The following is a 15,185-nucleotide window of genomic DNA, read 5'->3' as shown; positions in this document are numbered from 1 at the left end:
TGGAACCTATAATATGTGTCTCAACTTCACCGTTTCCTGAAAGGCCTGCTCCAATCATTGTTCCACATTTCTTCTCACTGTTGCACCATGTGGCTCCAGGTAATTGGCCTCTCCTGAAATTTGCCTGTCTCCTTTTCTAAAGCACAATCCCCCTCTCGTGGTAGAACTGTATTTGAGAACAGGTTTGTGACAAGGAAAGTTGTTCGCTTCAGGCTGAATCATACTTTTGCAGCAGTTCTGTGTTACACTGATTGACTTTGAGTAAATGTCACTTTTACATTATCTGAATAGTGTGATATTGAGAAAATAATCCCTCTCAATATGGATGAAGGAATGAGACACCGGGGATCATTGTTTTTATGACCAATTATGGTAGAAAAGAAGTAGTCTGAAGAAAAGGCTCATTACTATAAATCAAATGGAGTATTAAAAGGACCCCATTCTCTGTACCCTATGTCCAGCTGTTCACTGCATCCATTGAAATGCTAACCCAGAATTTCCAAATCCTCTTTATTTTAGCACTTCCCATCTGAGTGTCCTGCTTTACAAACAGTAATGAAATGAACCTATCTCTGTGCAGTTATTACTATTTATTTGTATTACAGGAGAGACTAGAGGCCCCAGTTGAGATCAAGGCTCCATTGCTTAGGCACAGTAAATACACATACAAAGTGGCTGCCCCAAAAAGTTTACAATCTAAATAGAAAAGACAGACCATTATTTCCTTTATACAGATGGGAGGCACAGGGAGAGAAATCCTGGATCTGTTGTAATCAACCAGAGTTTTGCCATTGACTTCAACAGGGTCAGGACTTCACCCTAAACTGTTTACTCGTGGTTTACACAGAAGTCTGTGGCACAGCTGGGAATTGAACTCAGACCTCCTGTATCCCAGCCCAGTGCCCTAATCATCAGACTCTCCTTTCTTGCCAAAGAGAAATTCAGCTGGCTAAATATTATCATCCCCATTTGATGAGCACAGAGATTCTGACTTCCCAAAGCTCACTCACTAATTCATTTGCAGAACCAGGAACAAAGCCCATATCTCCTGCTTGTTGGTCCAGTGCAGGGCCAGCTCTAGGTTTTTTGCTGCCCCAAGCAAAAAAATGTTTGGCTGCCCCCCACCCCAGCCCTGGGCTTTCCCCCTCCCTCCCCCCCAACTGCACCCTCCTGCTGCCCCAGCCCTGGGTCACTGGTAACTCGCTCCCAGGGCGGGTCATTCAGCAGGAATTTTGGATGTGCACAGAACACAGACAGGATTGGTTCCCATATGGTTACAGAACTGCAGTAAAGTGAAACAATGTTCAGCTTGTGTGACTGGAGGATATCTGGATGCATATTATAAGACTGTCCTACATAAATGAGGAAAAGTTGAGGTGCCTTTATTATTCTTTTGTTCCATTCTTTGTTTCTATGGGGAATGCACTATCACGGTCTTCCTTTTAAAGAAATAAAACTAAAACTTAAAAAAAAAAAAAAAAGCAATGGCTGTTGAAAATAGCAATTCCAGTCCTAATAACCACTGGGAAGCATTTCTTGCTCAATTTATTCTACTTTTTCTACAGCAAGTTACAGTGGATCAGTATATTTTATTTGTGGGAAATGAAGTAACAGCTGCCCAAATTGAGCTTGAGCACTCCTGAATTTTGAGGGTGTTCAAATCTGGAAGGCAGGTGCTAGATTCCCTTTCTGAATATTAGCTAAATCTGGAAAAGAAAAGTCAATTTCTGCTTCCATGGCTCAGAAGTGTAAATCCTCCTACGTGCCTGGTACTGTATCTAAAGCTGCCCAGTCTAGTAGAGCCTCCCCCCCTTACTTTCAATTTTAAATTCTAGTGGGATCCACATACCTCCATTGCTAGGCTTCAGATAGAGAGGTGCACCGTCCATTTAGTCCCCCCAATTCCTTCTTTGGGGGAGAGCCCAGGGCTGGGGCGGCAGGGGGTGCGGGTGGGGGCCAGAGCTGGGGTGGCAGTGAGTGCGGGGGGGGGGGGGAGGAGAAGAGCCCAGGACTGGGGCTGCAGGGGGTGTGGGCGGAGGAGAGCCCAAGGCTGGGGTGGCAGGAGGTGCGGATGGGGGCCAGAGCTGGGGTGGCCGGGGATGCGGGTGGGGGAGAGCCCAGGGCTGGGGCAGCAGGAGGGTGCAGGTGGGGGCCAGAGCTGGGATGGCAGGAGGTGCGGGGAGGGGGGAGAAGAGCCCAGGGCTGGGGCGGCAGGAGTTGCGGGTGGGGGGAGAGCCCAGGGCTGGGGCGGCAGGGGAGTGCAGGTGGGGGCCAGAGCTGGTGCAGCAGGGGGTGTGGGCAGGGGAGAGCCCAGGGCGGGGGGGGGGGGGGGGGTTGGCAAAAAACCTAGAGCTGACTCTGTTCCTACCATTCACAGCAAGCTGCAGATTTCAGTTCCATACTCCTTTCCCACACCCCTTCCTGTTGCTAGTGGCCAAGGGAATGCTGGGAAATGTAGTTCTTTCCCTGCTCCAGGGCTGGCTCTATAGGTAGGGAGCTAACCAAGGAACTACAGCTCCCAGGGCCCCCTGTTGGTTCTCAGCTCCCATGCTGGATTCTTGCGCCCTTTGCAAATTTGCCGCCCCAAGCAACTGCTTGCTTTGCTGGTGCCTAGAGCCGGCCCTGGTCCAGTGCTTTCAATGCTTGACTGTGCTCCATCTCTGACGACAACATGTTTTGTGGCCATAAGAAAAGAATTAAGAGTTGATTGCATAAAGTGAAGGAAACAGGAAATAAAAATAACCTGGGCTCCCAAGAAAGATCTCACCGTGTAAGGTTTCTGCAAGCTATGCAAAAAGTTATACCTATAGAATCACAGGACTGGAAGGGACCTCGAGAGGTCATCTAGTCCAGTCCTCTGCATTCATTGCAGGACAAAGTATTATATCTATGTGCAGCTTTGTGGAAGAGATACTCAGTCCTCTAAAGAAGAATCCTGTGTCATGTACAATTGAAATCATACTTGAGTTTATTATTATTTAAAAGTCCAGGTGTTGCTATCGAACAGGAGTGAAAATAAATATGGGAGGAAACAGCACTTCAAACAACCTCCTAGTAAGCAAACCACTAAACAGCCTTGGGGCATGTCCACCAAACTCTGAGGGAAGACAGACACATTACCAGGTGCCTCTGGGTAAAGAAATTTGCTTCCAGAGCTTAACATCAGGCACCTGTGACTTTAAGCTATGCCCGGGGTAATGTCAATGGTGAGTTGACTGTGCCATCAAGAAAGGACACTACATTCAACCCTCATCCTCATTGCTCATTATACATTGTAAAATCTACATTTGCATAAACGATTTCAGGGGAAATAATTCTGTCTTATTCTCAGGATAAAATTTCAGAATGTTAAGTAAAGGCAAATGAGCTCCTTAATTTGTGTGATGTCTTACCAGAGATAGCATCTCACTAAAGGAGAGCCATATGGCCCTATGAATGTATGCATCTGGGAATTATACTATATTCCTTGCAATGGCTTTACCATGAATGATGTTGCCCCAGGCAACCCAGGGGCATGTGACATTCATAGGGGGTTAAGAAGATAGAGGCAGTACTACCCAAGCCCCTCCAGTGACAATTAATGAGGGTTATCTTCATATTTTTTGACAGAGGAATAGGAGTAAGTTGAATAGCAGTATGTTTAATAATAGGAAGCATGTTTGTCATGCATATAGTTGGTTTACATAAAGTGGATTGGTGGGAGTCGTAGAAAGAATTAGGTGAAGGCACAAAATACTGTGTGGTACATTAAAGATATAGAATCATAGAATCATAGAATATCAGGGTTGGAAGGGACCTCAGGAGGTCATCTAGTCCAACCCCCTGCTCAAAGCAGGACCAATTCCCAACTAATTCATCCCAGCCAGGGCTTTGTCAAGGCGGGCCTTAAAAACCTCCAAGGAAGGAGACTCCACCACCTCCCTAGGTAACAAATTCCAGTGCTTCACCACCCTCCTAGTGAAATAGTGTTTCCTAATATCCAACCTAGACCTTCCCCACTGCAACTTGAGACCATTGCTCCTTGTTCTGTCATCTGCCACCATTGAGAACAGCCGAGTTCCATCCTCTTTGGAACCCCCCTTCAGGTAGCTGAAGGCTGCTATCAAATCCCCCCTCATTCTTCTCTTCTGGAGACTAAACAATCCCAGTTCCCTCAGCCTCTCCTCATAAGTCATGCGCTCCAGACCCCTAATCATTTTTGTTGCCCTCCGCTGGACTCTTTCCAATTTTTCCACATCCTTCTTGTAGTGTGGGGCCCAAAACTGGACACAGTACTCCAGATGAGGCCTCACCAAAGTCTCAATATGTTGGTTTATTAAGTGCCCTGACTTTTTTGTTTCCCCTTTAAGGATAGAAATCAGAGCAGCTTTCCTCTATAAAGCTGTTGAGGGAATTAAAGAAATTGCTCAGAGAATGAGGTATATCTGAAATGAGGAAGTGGTGTTTATGGATTTGTGTCAGGAGCAGAGATCATAAGCTTTATATGAGAAGTCCTTGCAGCCAAGGAAACGTTGTACTATCTTATTGGTTGAAAAAGCCTAAAAGCAATTTTCAAAGGTCAAATATATAAATGGATGCTAGTCCCTTAAAATGAGACTAGATCTTCAGTTCTGTATACACTTGTAACATGTACGTTCCGGCATTCCTCTACATTATTATTCTGAAAATCCCTTTTGGCCACTTCAGTGCCTACAAAAAGCTATCTGACACATTTCTGGTTCATTATAATGATTATCCTCTCAGAGCAATATGGAAAAACACCACAGTTTAAATATGTAACCCACATGAACACATTAAACCAGGATTCAGAGACACTGCAGCTTTAACTCAGCAAGAAAAAGAGAAGCTCAACTCATTTCAATGGGGGGGAGGGGTGTGGAGAGGGAAGAGAGAGAGAGATGTGAGTGAACATAAACTAAAACAAAGCCAAAACACATTGGAACGTCATGTGTGCGACTAGAACAACAAATGTACTCAAAAGCCTATGGGGCACAGGAAGTTAAAACGCCATTTGATACCAGAGATGAAAAGCACTAATGGAAGGGAAGCCTAAAAGTAGCAATGCAAGCTAGAAAACCTACACAGAAACTAAGTGAGGATAATAGACAAAATGAGGACAACTACTGAAGTAACACTATTCTCAAAACATAAGGGGGCAAATTGAACCACGGTGTAAGTCCACTGATTTCAATAGCTTGATACCAACAATGAATATGGCTCAACGGATCACATTCTGAGGTCAAGTAAATTACCCCTTGGACATAAACCCGTCAAAATATGCTAATAAATGGCAATTTAGTCTGGCTTATTTTTTCCAGAGGGTAGAATGAAATATAGATTGAGAAATGAGCCATCGCTCTGCACCTAGGCCTCAATTCTGTGACTGCTCAGAAACTGGCAGGATCAAACCCTTAAGGCCTGTACCAAAGTGTCATTGGAGCCAGGAGCTTTGCACTGACTTCAGTGGGCTTTGGAACAGGTCCTTCTAGAGACTGCGACCAAAAACAGCTTCTCTTTAACTCCTGTTACTTTGACACTGGATATACTTGGTGCTACAGACTTTCAGGCACAAGCCAACAGCCTGGTGTGGGAGTGAGAGGGAACCATTCCTCCTGGGTAACAATAAACAATTAACCATTTGCTATGGTTCTCCTAGAAGGATCATTGTTTTCAGAGGCTGGTGACCTCAGCTGAACCTTCTGTAGTCGGAGTGCTGTTGTATTCTTCCTATTCCTTTAACAATTGCTTCCTTCTGCCTCTTTCCAGTGAGTCTATCTAGCGCGAACAAGAACCAATAAAGAAACTAAACCAAAAGTGCAGAAAAACAATTTTATCAGCTTGTGTCTCTAGTGATGAGGTACCCTCCCAGCAAATGCTAGGGAGCACATCTAATCTTTACAGTAAACTAAGGGACACCAGCAGAGAATTTCACAAGATAATTTTTTTATGATTGATAGCAGATTACATTTCATTTTATGTACTTCTGGGTCAGTGGTTCTTAACTGTTTCTAACTTATTATTTATTGACAATTTCAAGAGAGGAATTGAAGTATAAGAAGAGAGGAAATCCTAACAATCACTGAATGAAAAATATAGTGCCTGCAGTGGGAAAGTATTGTCTGCCACCTCTCTTACAACACAACTACCTATCATTGTCCTCTTCTCCCGAACCTCTATTTATCTGTATAGCTAAGCGATTTGGAGGCTGCTCTGCCTGAGTGTTAGGAAACCATTTAGCTCATAGCGTGGGGTCTACCATGAGAGCTGGGTGAAACTTTTTGTGCAAAAAAAAAAAAAAAAATGCAGATTCAGGTCAACCAAAACAACTAGCAAATTCAGGTCAATTTCAGTGAATTCTTGTGGTAAAAACAAATTTGTTTTGGAAACATCTAAACATTTCAGTTCAGTGACTCTTCAAACCAATGGGGTTGGAGGGTGGTGAGCTCCATAGTGAAGGCACTCGGGATCTGGATCACCGCCATTGTCTGTAGCTGTGCTTTCCACTGAAATACCCACAAAGACAGGCTGTGGTAGGAGGAGGTTTAAAAACCCTCTAGAGAGGAAAATGCCTGTTTCTAATGATCAACACCAGCATTCAGGGCCGTAGCAACAAAGAACGTGGCCCCCTCCGAATGGTGGCCCCCTCCGAACATATGTCCGGGCGGGGCCCCTTACAATGCAGAAACTGGAATGCGGTATTTATTTTGCCACTTTTAGGGGCCCCCTTCCTTGCGGGGCCCCCTCCGGTCGGAGGGTACGGAGGGCGCTCGCTACGCCTCTGCCAGCATTGACTGTAGAGGGCACCTCTTACATGCTTGCTCTGCCATGACATCATTTGTTTGGGAAGAATAAGTCATTCAGAGGGCAGGTAAATCTGAAGTGTTAATAGTCAGGACTGACAGGTGAAAGGGACTCTGAATGATCAGACCAGTACATAGCAGTCCAAAGTAGAAGGAACAGAAAGAAACAGATTATGTAATGGGGGAAACATTATTTATGATGTTTATTATATAATATTAATACCTAACACTAGTGTAATGCTTTTCATTGTGCATCTCAGAATGCTTTACAGACAGGGAAAATAGCAGTTTACAGATGCAGAAATTGAGGCACAGAGACTGACTCTGCACCCCAGATTAAGTGAGGCAGCACCAGGACTCCTGACTCCCAGTCCTTTGCCTATGATTTCTATGACTGATCTCCATTCTGTCACTTTTGATTTTCATTCTGGAATTGGGCATCGCAATATATCTTCAGAAAGGGGGGGAAATGTAAATTCCCTTAAAAATGTAAAACGTAAGAAATATAAAAAGGAAGGGGCAGTATAGGTCTCCTAACATACATACATTCTGCATTATTATTTATCAAAATTAAAATACAGGTACAGCTGCCCTGTGTTCTATACTTGCTGACTTCCCTATATACCCTATCGTTCCATAAAGAAAAGCCACCTAATTTGTAATAGCAAATGTCTCTTTTACACACACACACACACACACACACACACACACACACACACACACACACACACACACACACACACACACACACAAAAATCAGTGTTACATTGACAAAATGATACTTAGGTCCAGATCCAAAGCCCATTAAAATCACTGGGAGTCTTTCCATTGACTTCAATGAACTTTGAATCAGGACCTAAGGGCTCCAGTCCTGCAAAACCGTAGCCATGACAGCATAACCCCCTAGGGTAGACTCAGCCTACACCAATGGAAGGGGGGTTTCTGTCTGTGTAGGAACACCACCTCCACAAACGACAGTAGCTATCTTGGCAGAAGCATTCTTTTTCATTGACATAACTGTGTCTACACACTGGGAGCTAGATCGGCAGAGTCCCATCAGTCAGGTGTGTGGATTCTTTTCATACTGCTGACCAAGGTACAGTGCTTAATTTGTGCCAGGGCTGAGCCCTGGCGCCTTTAGGCTTAGCAGTTCATAGCCCAGCCACCTATGGGCTTGCTGCATCAGTTATGAATATAAAAACATTTCTTGAGTCTCGGCACCCAATTGCTTGAGCTCCGGCACCTCTTTCATTACAAATTAAGCACTGCCAAGGTAGCTCCGTCAACCTAAACTTTTAAGAATAGGCCAGACCTTAAACATGCTCACTTCTACACCTGTGAGCAATCCAGTTCGTTACACACTGGGAGTGGTCTCACTAAAAAGTTAGGCATGTGTATTAGACTTTACAAGATCAGGACCTAAAACTCTTAAAGGAAATTCATTCTGTTCAGTTTATTATTATCCAACAAAAGGAAGACGACAACACCCCCAGACAGGAGTCAATTTATTGTATCATATTTTAAAACGTAACTGCTTCCACTGAATCAATTGGCCACTAAGCCTGCTAGGGAATTGATACTGTATCGACAGCATAACAGCCAAGCAGCAACGTTGTGTAATAAATGTTTACACATCATCAAGTCTGCAAATACTCAGTAGCTTCTGTGTGACAGAATCTTCCTCTAATTGTAATTTGTCTCAATTTTTCCATTACTTGTTCTCATTTTCTAGCTTTGCTCACCGACAAACCTCCAAAACCATTGTTCCCCGTGGAGAACCAGCCGAGTGTCATAGATGTCCAGCTGGGTAAGTCCCCTTCTGGGAATAATAGAGCCTAAATATCAGTTCTGTTAACAGATGGGAAAAATTGAAAGGTTTATTGCCACTGTTTTACATGCAAATCAATTTGCTGCTTCTCATTTATAATGGTAGAATTTACTGCAACAGCAGTTTAAGGAAATGAGTTTGTGTAGCTTCAAGGAATGGCAATACTAATTGGTTACCCTGAGTATTAAATATGCAGGGCTGCCGCTCTTTTGAGTGGGTGATTGATAAATTAATGGATGCCTTCATTGGTGCCTGCGCTGGTCAGTGAATGTTCACCGTGCATAGGAGACAAATATTTTAATAAGCAACAGAGGGTCCTGTGGCACCTTTAAGACTAACAGAAGTATTGGGAGCATAAGCTTTCGTGGGTAAGAACCTCACTTCTTCAGATGCAAATATTTTAAAATATTAAAATATTTTAATAAAATACAGGAGGGTGATCCTTTAAAAGATAAAGGGAAAGAATGCATTGTTTATTGACAAGGTTCTTTGATGAAAACGTTTGTATTCTTTTGTCTGTCTCTTACGTTTTCTCCTGCTAGCCTGAATGTGTCTGAATCTTAAACAGCCACAGACACTTGTGGTAATAGGAAGAAACTTTATAAGAGAGTTCTGCAAAGTGACCTTTTTGAGAGTAGTTAGCTGTGGGCCACATTGTTGCTGTGGGTAATAGCGGGATTTTGAAGTTCTGGTGGAAGTCTTGTCAGGTTGGAAACATTCCTTATGTTGAGGTCTGGAATTGCAAATACTATTAAGGATTGAAGTATGTGGGTTTAAGTTATAAAAGAAGCATTTGTTGTGACAGATTGTTAGCCTCATCATGCTTAAGTTAAGTTATTTTCCATCTCCTATTGCCTGACCCTAGGTTTACACTGGAACAAGACCACTGAATCCCGATTTACACAATTATAAAAAGAAGTAGGATCATGGTCTGAGATTGTTAGATTGTGTTGCAGATACCAGTGTGATAGGGCCATACGTTTTTAATGTAAACCTACTGTTCTAAGTCCCAATTCAGTAAAGTTAACTTCAGGCTTGTGCTTAAGTGCATCCCTTTTCCACAAAGCACTTAAGCATGTGTTTAAGTCCCATTGAATGGAACTTTGGTCCTTGAATTGGATTGTCTGTTAAGTTGTGGACAATAATGTGAATCGTTTGTGACCTGAATTCATCTTAAAAATTAGTTTTCAACAGTTTGTAAGGATTGCTAGAGAGAAGGCAACAGTGAATTCTGCCTAAAGTACCCAAGGCCAAATCCTGCCCTCAGATACGGATACTCCAATTATCTTCATTCGGATTTGTGTGCATGTGTCTGATGATAGAATTAGATCCTTAGTGATGAAAACAAACACACACACACACACACACAGACACACACACACAGGTTCAAAGGGCATCATCCAAAGCTCACTGTAATCACTGTCAAGACACCCACTGACATGGGCTTTGGATCATCCCAGCAAGCTGAATGCCAATTCAGTTCCATTAATTAAGCTCATAGATTTTACTTTTTTGGGGGGGAAAACCCTCAGAATTAATGAATCCTTCGAGGTTAATGAAATGTCCACAAGTACATCAGTGAAACAAAGTAATACAAAACATGCACATCCTTGTTTCCTATACTCTTATTGGATCTTTCTTTCTAACCTCAATTCCCCCCACCTCATCTTACATATCTAGCCCCTGCAGAATATTTCTTTGACCGGTTCCCCATACAAAACTATTTTTTTCTACTAGTAAAAAGTGTTGATACAAAAAAATCTCCTACCCCTGGGAGATATGTTGCAGTAATAGGATTTCAGAATATCTCTAGAGGGAAATAAAAGTCCTTGCATTTTTTTGTCCCATAGTATAATCCATTAGTTGTCCCCTAGGATCTAGGAATTTACATGCAGCACTTTCTTGCTGACGCAGTGATACGTTTGGTTATTGTTTCTAAACTTTCATAATATGCTGAAAGATTAATGTTTACAAGGTAACAGTACCCTAAATATAGTTCTAAAGTACCGAGTGGCGTTCTTCCAGCTGTACCCACCTTGATTCAAAAGGCAAGGAGCTGGGAGTAGAGAATTCTCAGTGAGAACCTCCCCCCGCCACACACACACTTGGTGTGGAAGGGTTTGTTGACCTTCAGAGCACAACACATTTTTCTCTATATCACGGAGCTTGAAAGAGGCATTGGGTGGAGAGTTCTGGTGAGAGTTGTGGACAGGAGTGGGGTAGCTGCTGGTTTTAATTTGTTTATTTGCCTATCTTAAAATGTTGCCTACAGGTACCAACAGTGTGTGTTCTAATATATTTTTATTAGAAATCAACATAAATATTCTATTCAAAATCATCCTAATTTTACAATGTCAATAAACCCAGGAGATTAACCTGTGCATCCAATTTGTGTATGCCCTTTAAATAGTCTGGCAAATATTAAAATGCTACTACATACCAAAGAATCTACATTCACTCCATTAACGTGGCCACTTTAATAGAAAGACCAATTTAGCATTCCATTGCCAAATGAATCTTTAGTTGTCTTCTCTCTGTAGGCCCAGGAGAATAGCAGTTAATATTTCCTATATCCAACATTTAAGTTGATAGTATCCCTATAAATCTCAACTTTTACACAGGATTTTTTAAGAGCAGTTAGTGGCCTGACCACAGACAATATCTTATGTGACCTAATTGCCAACTTCAGTACTCACCTCTTAGCTTTCTCTACTATAAGAAGATTCAAATGAAAGTGGGTTTGCACGGTTCTTATTGACAATAGATAAAAGAGTTCCTTCAGGCTTCAAATAAGCCCAAGAGCATGTCTTGTTTCTTCTTAAGGTGTGTGATTTTTTTTTCCTTTTTCCATGCTTTGGAATTTAACAAGATCAAAACAGCCCTGTCAAGTTCAGATGGAAGCAGAAACTACAGATTGCTACCCACTTGTTTTCTCTGTTTGTCTCTGCTGGGGAGAGTGAGCAAGACAGAGAGATGACAAGAGGACCAGAGAGCATCACAGAGGACGAGTGTGATAGTTCAAAACAATTTAATTATCCAAGACACTTTGCTAAACCAGACAATAATTTCAGCCCTGGACAAAACTAGAAGGGAAGTACAATAGATTGATTTAATTGCTTGCTTTGCTTGCTCATTTTCATCCAGAATTTTTGATTTTAATATTCATAAGCATTATGGATTTTGGAAGGATTTGTGAATCACAATCTCATTATAGAATATGCAGCAGACTTAACCCTTCTATACATTGACATTATATTTTAAAGATTAGTTCTTCAAATACTTGAGTTGCCTCTAATAGTCTTAACTGTTTCCTAATGAGGATCATTCAAGGCTTTCCAATAGATTAAAGCTAAATGTTAAAGCTGGCAGAATATTTGTTCAAGATTTTTGAACAAATATATATTCATCCTTATGTCAGATGACTAGCCCTGCAATCAGTTGAATCTGGCCATATTGTCCTGTATTTCTCAGGAGAAGGTATGGCCTTGTAGCTTCTGCAGATGATTAGGAATCAAAAAAATTTTCCCGATCTACCAGTGATTTGATAGTGACCTTAGTCAAGTGACATAACTCCTGTCAGACATAATTTTCTGACCTAGAAAATGTGTTAATACCTCTTGGAAGATTCTGAGGATAAAGTCTGTAACGTGCTTTAAGATTCTTGCTTTCTACACTGCGCATTTACTTCTGCCGCAAAATATGGCTGCTTCTTTGTTGGACCTTATTTAGCCTAAATTGTCCACTACTTGTTGCAGAATTCCTAGTGTATTTTTTAAAAATCAAAACAGGGAGATGTGAACACCTCAAAGCTTCAGGTTCTGATTCAATCGGTTTTAAAGATCTGAATATGACTGTTCAGACCATCGGAATAAAAATCCACTTCTTTTGGAAGCAGGCCAGGATAGATTTGTCATTTTCTAAATGTGTGACTGTGGCAACTGTAAGTGAAGCATGCTGTGCTATCAATCTTGTGACAAACTGTTGGTACAGTACTTTGCTAATTGTATTTACAAATTATTTCCCCCTCCCCTTTCCTATGGAACAAGGTGACCAGATGTCCTGATTTTATAGGGACAGTCCTGATTTTTGGGTCTTTTTCTTATATAGGCTCCTATTACCCCCCACCCCCGTCCCGATTTTTCACACTTGCTTTCTGGTCACCCTATATGGAACTTTGTTTACTGGCTCAACATGCTGAGACTATGAATCTGAATATCATCCTCACTGCATCAATTCTAGGCGGCCAGATGACTTTGAGTTAGGAGCCGGATCAGGCAAGAGAACCTTTGCACCATTCATGCAGTACAAAGAGCCATGATCTGCCTGTGGCAAGACAGTGGAGAATTCCCCCAGTATGGGGGTGGGAGAGTCTTAACAAGCGTAAAATTAGCCTAGCGGGCTGGTGCACGCACCCTGGTGTAGGGGGCATATCAAGGGTGTGTTCAGAGAAGGGGTGAAGCAAAGCTGTGCTCTAATTCTCTGCTAGACAATGGCCCCAAAGGGGCCATACTAGCTAGGTTATAATAGAGCAGCTCCTAGACTCATCTAACTACTGCTGGGGCTGATGCCTGACAATTAGAGCTGGGTGAATAATTGATTTTTCTGTTTCAGGCAGCAAACTGCAAAATCAGAAAAAAATATTTACATCGGTAAATGCTTTGGAATTCGTAAGCAATGTCTGCTTTGGACCAGCAAACCGTGTGTCTGTGTGTGTGGCCCATGCCTTAAACCTTTAGCCCAGTAGGTGAGGTCTGTGTGTCTAACTCTTGCTTTCTAATCTTTACCCCAGCAGTTAGGGCAGTTGCCTGGGATGTGGGAGACCCAGGTGTGAATCTCTACTCCAGAGCAGGGACTGGAACTCAGATTTTCCCCCTGCCAGGTGAGCATCTTAACCTGCAGGGTATAGGCCATTTTTGGATAGGCTGCTCTCCGTTTCTCCTGTTTACGCTGTTAAATAAACCATTTGTCTGAAAAAAGTTCACCCAGCTCTACTTAGAATTACATATTCCTTAGAGGAGCTAAATATCTGAAAATGCCACATGCCAACAGAACTAGAGAATTTCTGTGCTGTTAATTCCTTGGCCTTTATTACAATTAATTTTAGGTAAAATCTCCTCTTTATGGATATTTAGTTAGAATTAGGTGTAATTGAAATGAATGTTTGCATGTCAGTGTGTATAGTAATTGAATCCATCATTTATGTATCATCTGGTTTTAAAAATATATATTTGCTTTGATCTCAGAAATATAGTTAAAAGGGTGACATACGCATTACTTTAAGAAGGGCAAATTTCTCGGTTAATTCATTTTCCAAACAAGGGAAGTGTCAAGGGATTTACCTTGCCAGGGTTCATGGTAGTTTTCTTGTTTTCAGAGGTATTGAGAAAAACACCTTCTATTTGAGCATTCTCATTTTTTACTGCCTAGCTGTTTAGAAAAAAAAATTTCCTCTGTGAGCTGTAGCTGTGAAATATCCTGGGACCGATTGTTAAGCAGATCAATCAAGGACACTGTAAAATAAGTGAAAGGGAATATGCAAAGATATGGTAACTGCTGAGAGATGTGGGAATCAGGTAGAGATGGTAAAATAATAATTAAAACTCCCATTTACTTGAAGCTCTGATTGGAAGGAGCTCTATAAGATAGCAAAATTTATGCACATGCTGACGTGTAAAATAAGATTAAGCTAAATTTACTGTCCAGGGTCCTGAATTTTATTTTAGACCTTTTTTCATTTTAAATATCTGTGAGCTCTTCCAAGGATGTTAATTTTATGCAAAAAGCTGCCAATGGAAGAACAGCAGCAATGGGTTGTCATTTGTCTAATGTTTATCTTATTACCAGTCAACTGACGACAGTCTTCATTCAATTCACTTTTAAGGATGGGTGTATTGAGAAGAGTCTTGATGCAATATGACGGTGTTTCCTGAACAAAAAAAATAATATAGAAATCCTAAGCTTTAAAACAATCAATAGGAAAGATGAGTTTTCAAGAGGAGTATGTGTGTGCACATGTGTGTGCAATATAAATGCACCAAAAAATAACATTAAAAGACTATTAAGGTTGCAAAGTCAAACACTGAAAGGTTAGGAAATGCCAGAATTAAGGTTGCCTGAACAACCTTAATTTGGCCAGCTTGTGCGTATGCATTATCATACACGATTATATATAATTTTTTCCATGGGACTCTTGCCTTATTCAGTGCGCAGAATGGGATGCTCACTTAATGAGCAGCTACTCACTGTTTTGTTTTATCCTCATTGTTCAATATGTGGCATCCCCATAAGAAACACATAGTAGTGATGGCCTGTGAAAAGTTTGGTTTAGGTGACTTAACTAGCATCACACAGGAACTCTGTGACAGAGGCAAGGATAGACTCCAGTTCTCCAGGGCAGCATTCAACTGCCTTAAGTATAAAGTAGCTTCTTTCTCCAAGTAGGCTGGGCCCAGGAGGAAGGTTCGTGAAGAGCACAGGAGAGAGAAGTTCCCTGCTGTCAATTCAGATGCTGGGACCCTGACCTGGCAGCCTGCAGAAGCCCAGAGCCACATTTGCAG

General features: G+C 41.9%; 1 protein-coding gene across 1 annotated transcript in view; it reads left to right on the top strand.

Annotated features, from left to right (window-relative positions):
- IL1RAPL2 (interleukin 1 receptor accessory protein like 2) overlaps window positions 1–15,185 on the top strand; it is a 524,968-nt gene that overhangs the window by 374,708 nt on the left and 135,075 nt on the right. Inside the window, exon 5 of the mRNA XM_065411176.1 lies at window positions 8,533–8,607. Coding sequence (XP_065267248.1) covers window positions 8,533–8,607 — 75 coding nt within the window. The remainder of the gene's footprint in view (window positions 1–8,532; window positions 8,608–15,185) is intronic.

The sequence above is a fragment of the Emys orbicularis genome, chromosome 9 (genome assembly GCF_028017835.1).
Source record: "Emys orbicularis isolate rEmyOrb1 chromosome 9, rEmyOrb1.hap1, whole genome shotgun sequence".
Taxonomy (NCBI): domain Eukaryota; kingdom Metazoa; phylum Chordata; order Testudines; family Emydidae; genus Emys; species Emys orbicularis.
Note: the sequence above shows the minus strand (reverse complement) of the source record. Positions and strands in the feature narration are given on the sequence as shown.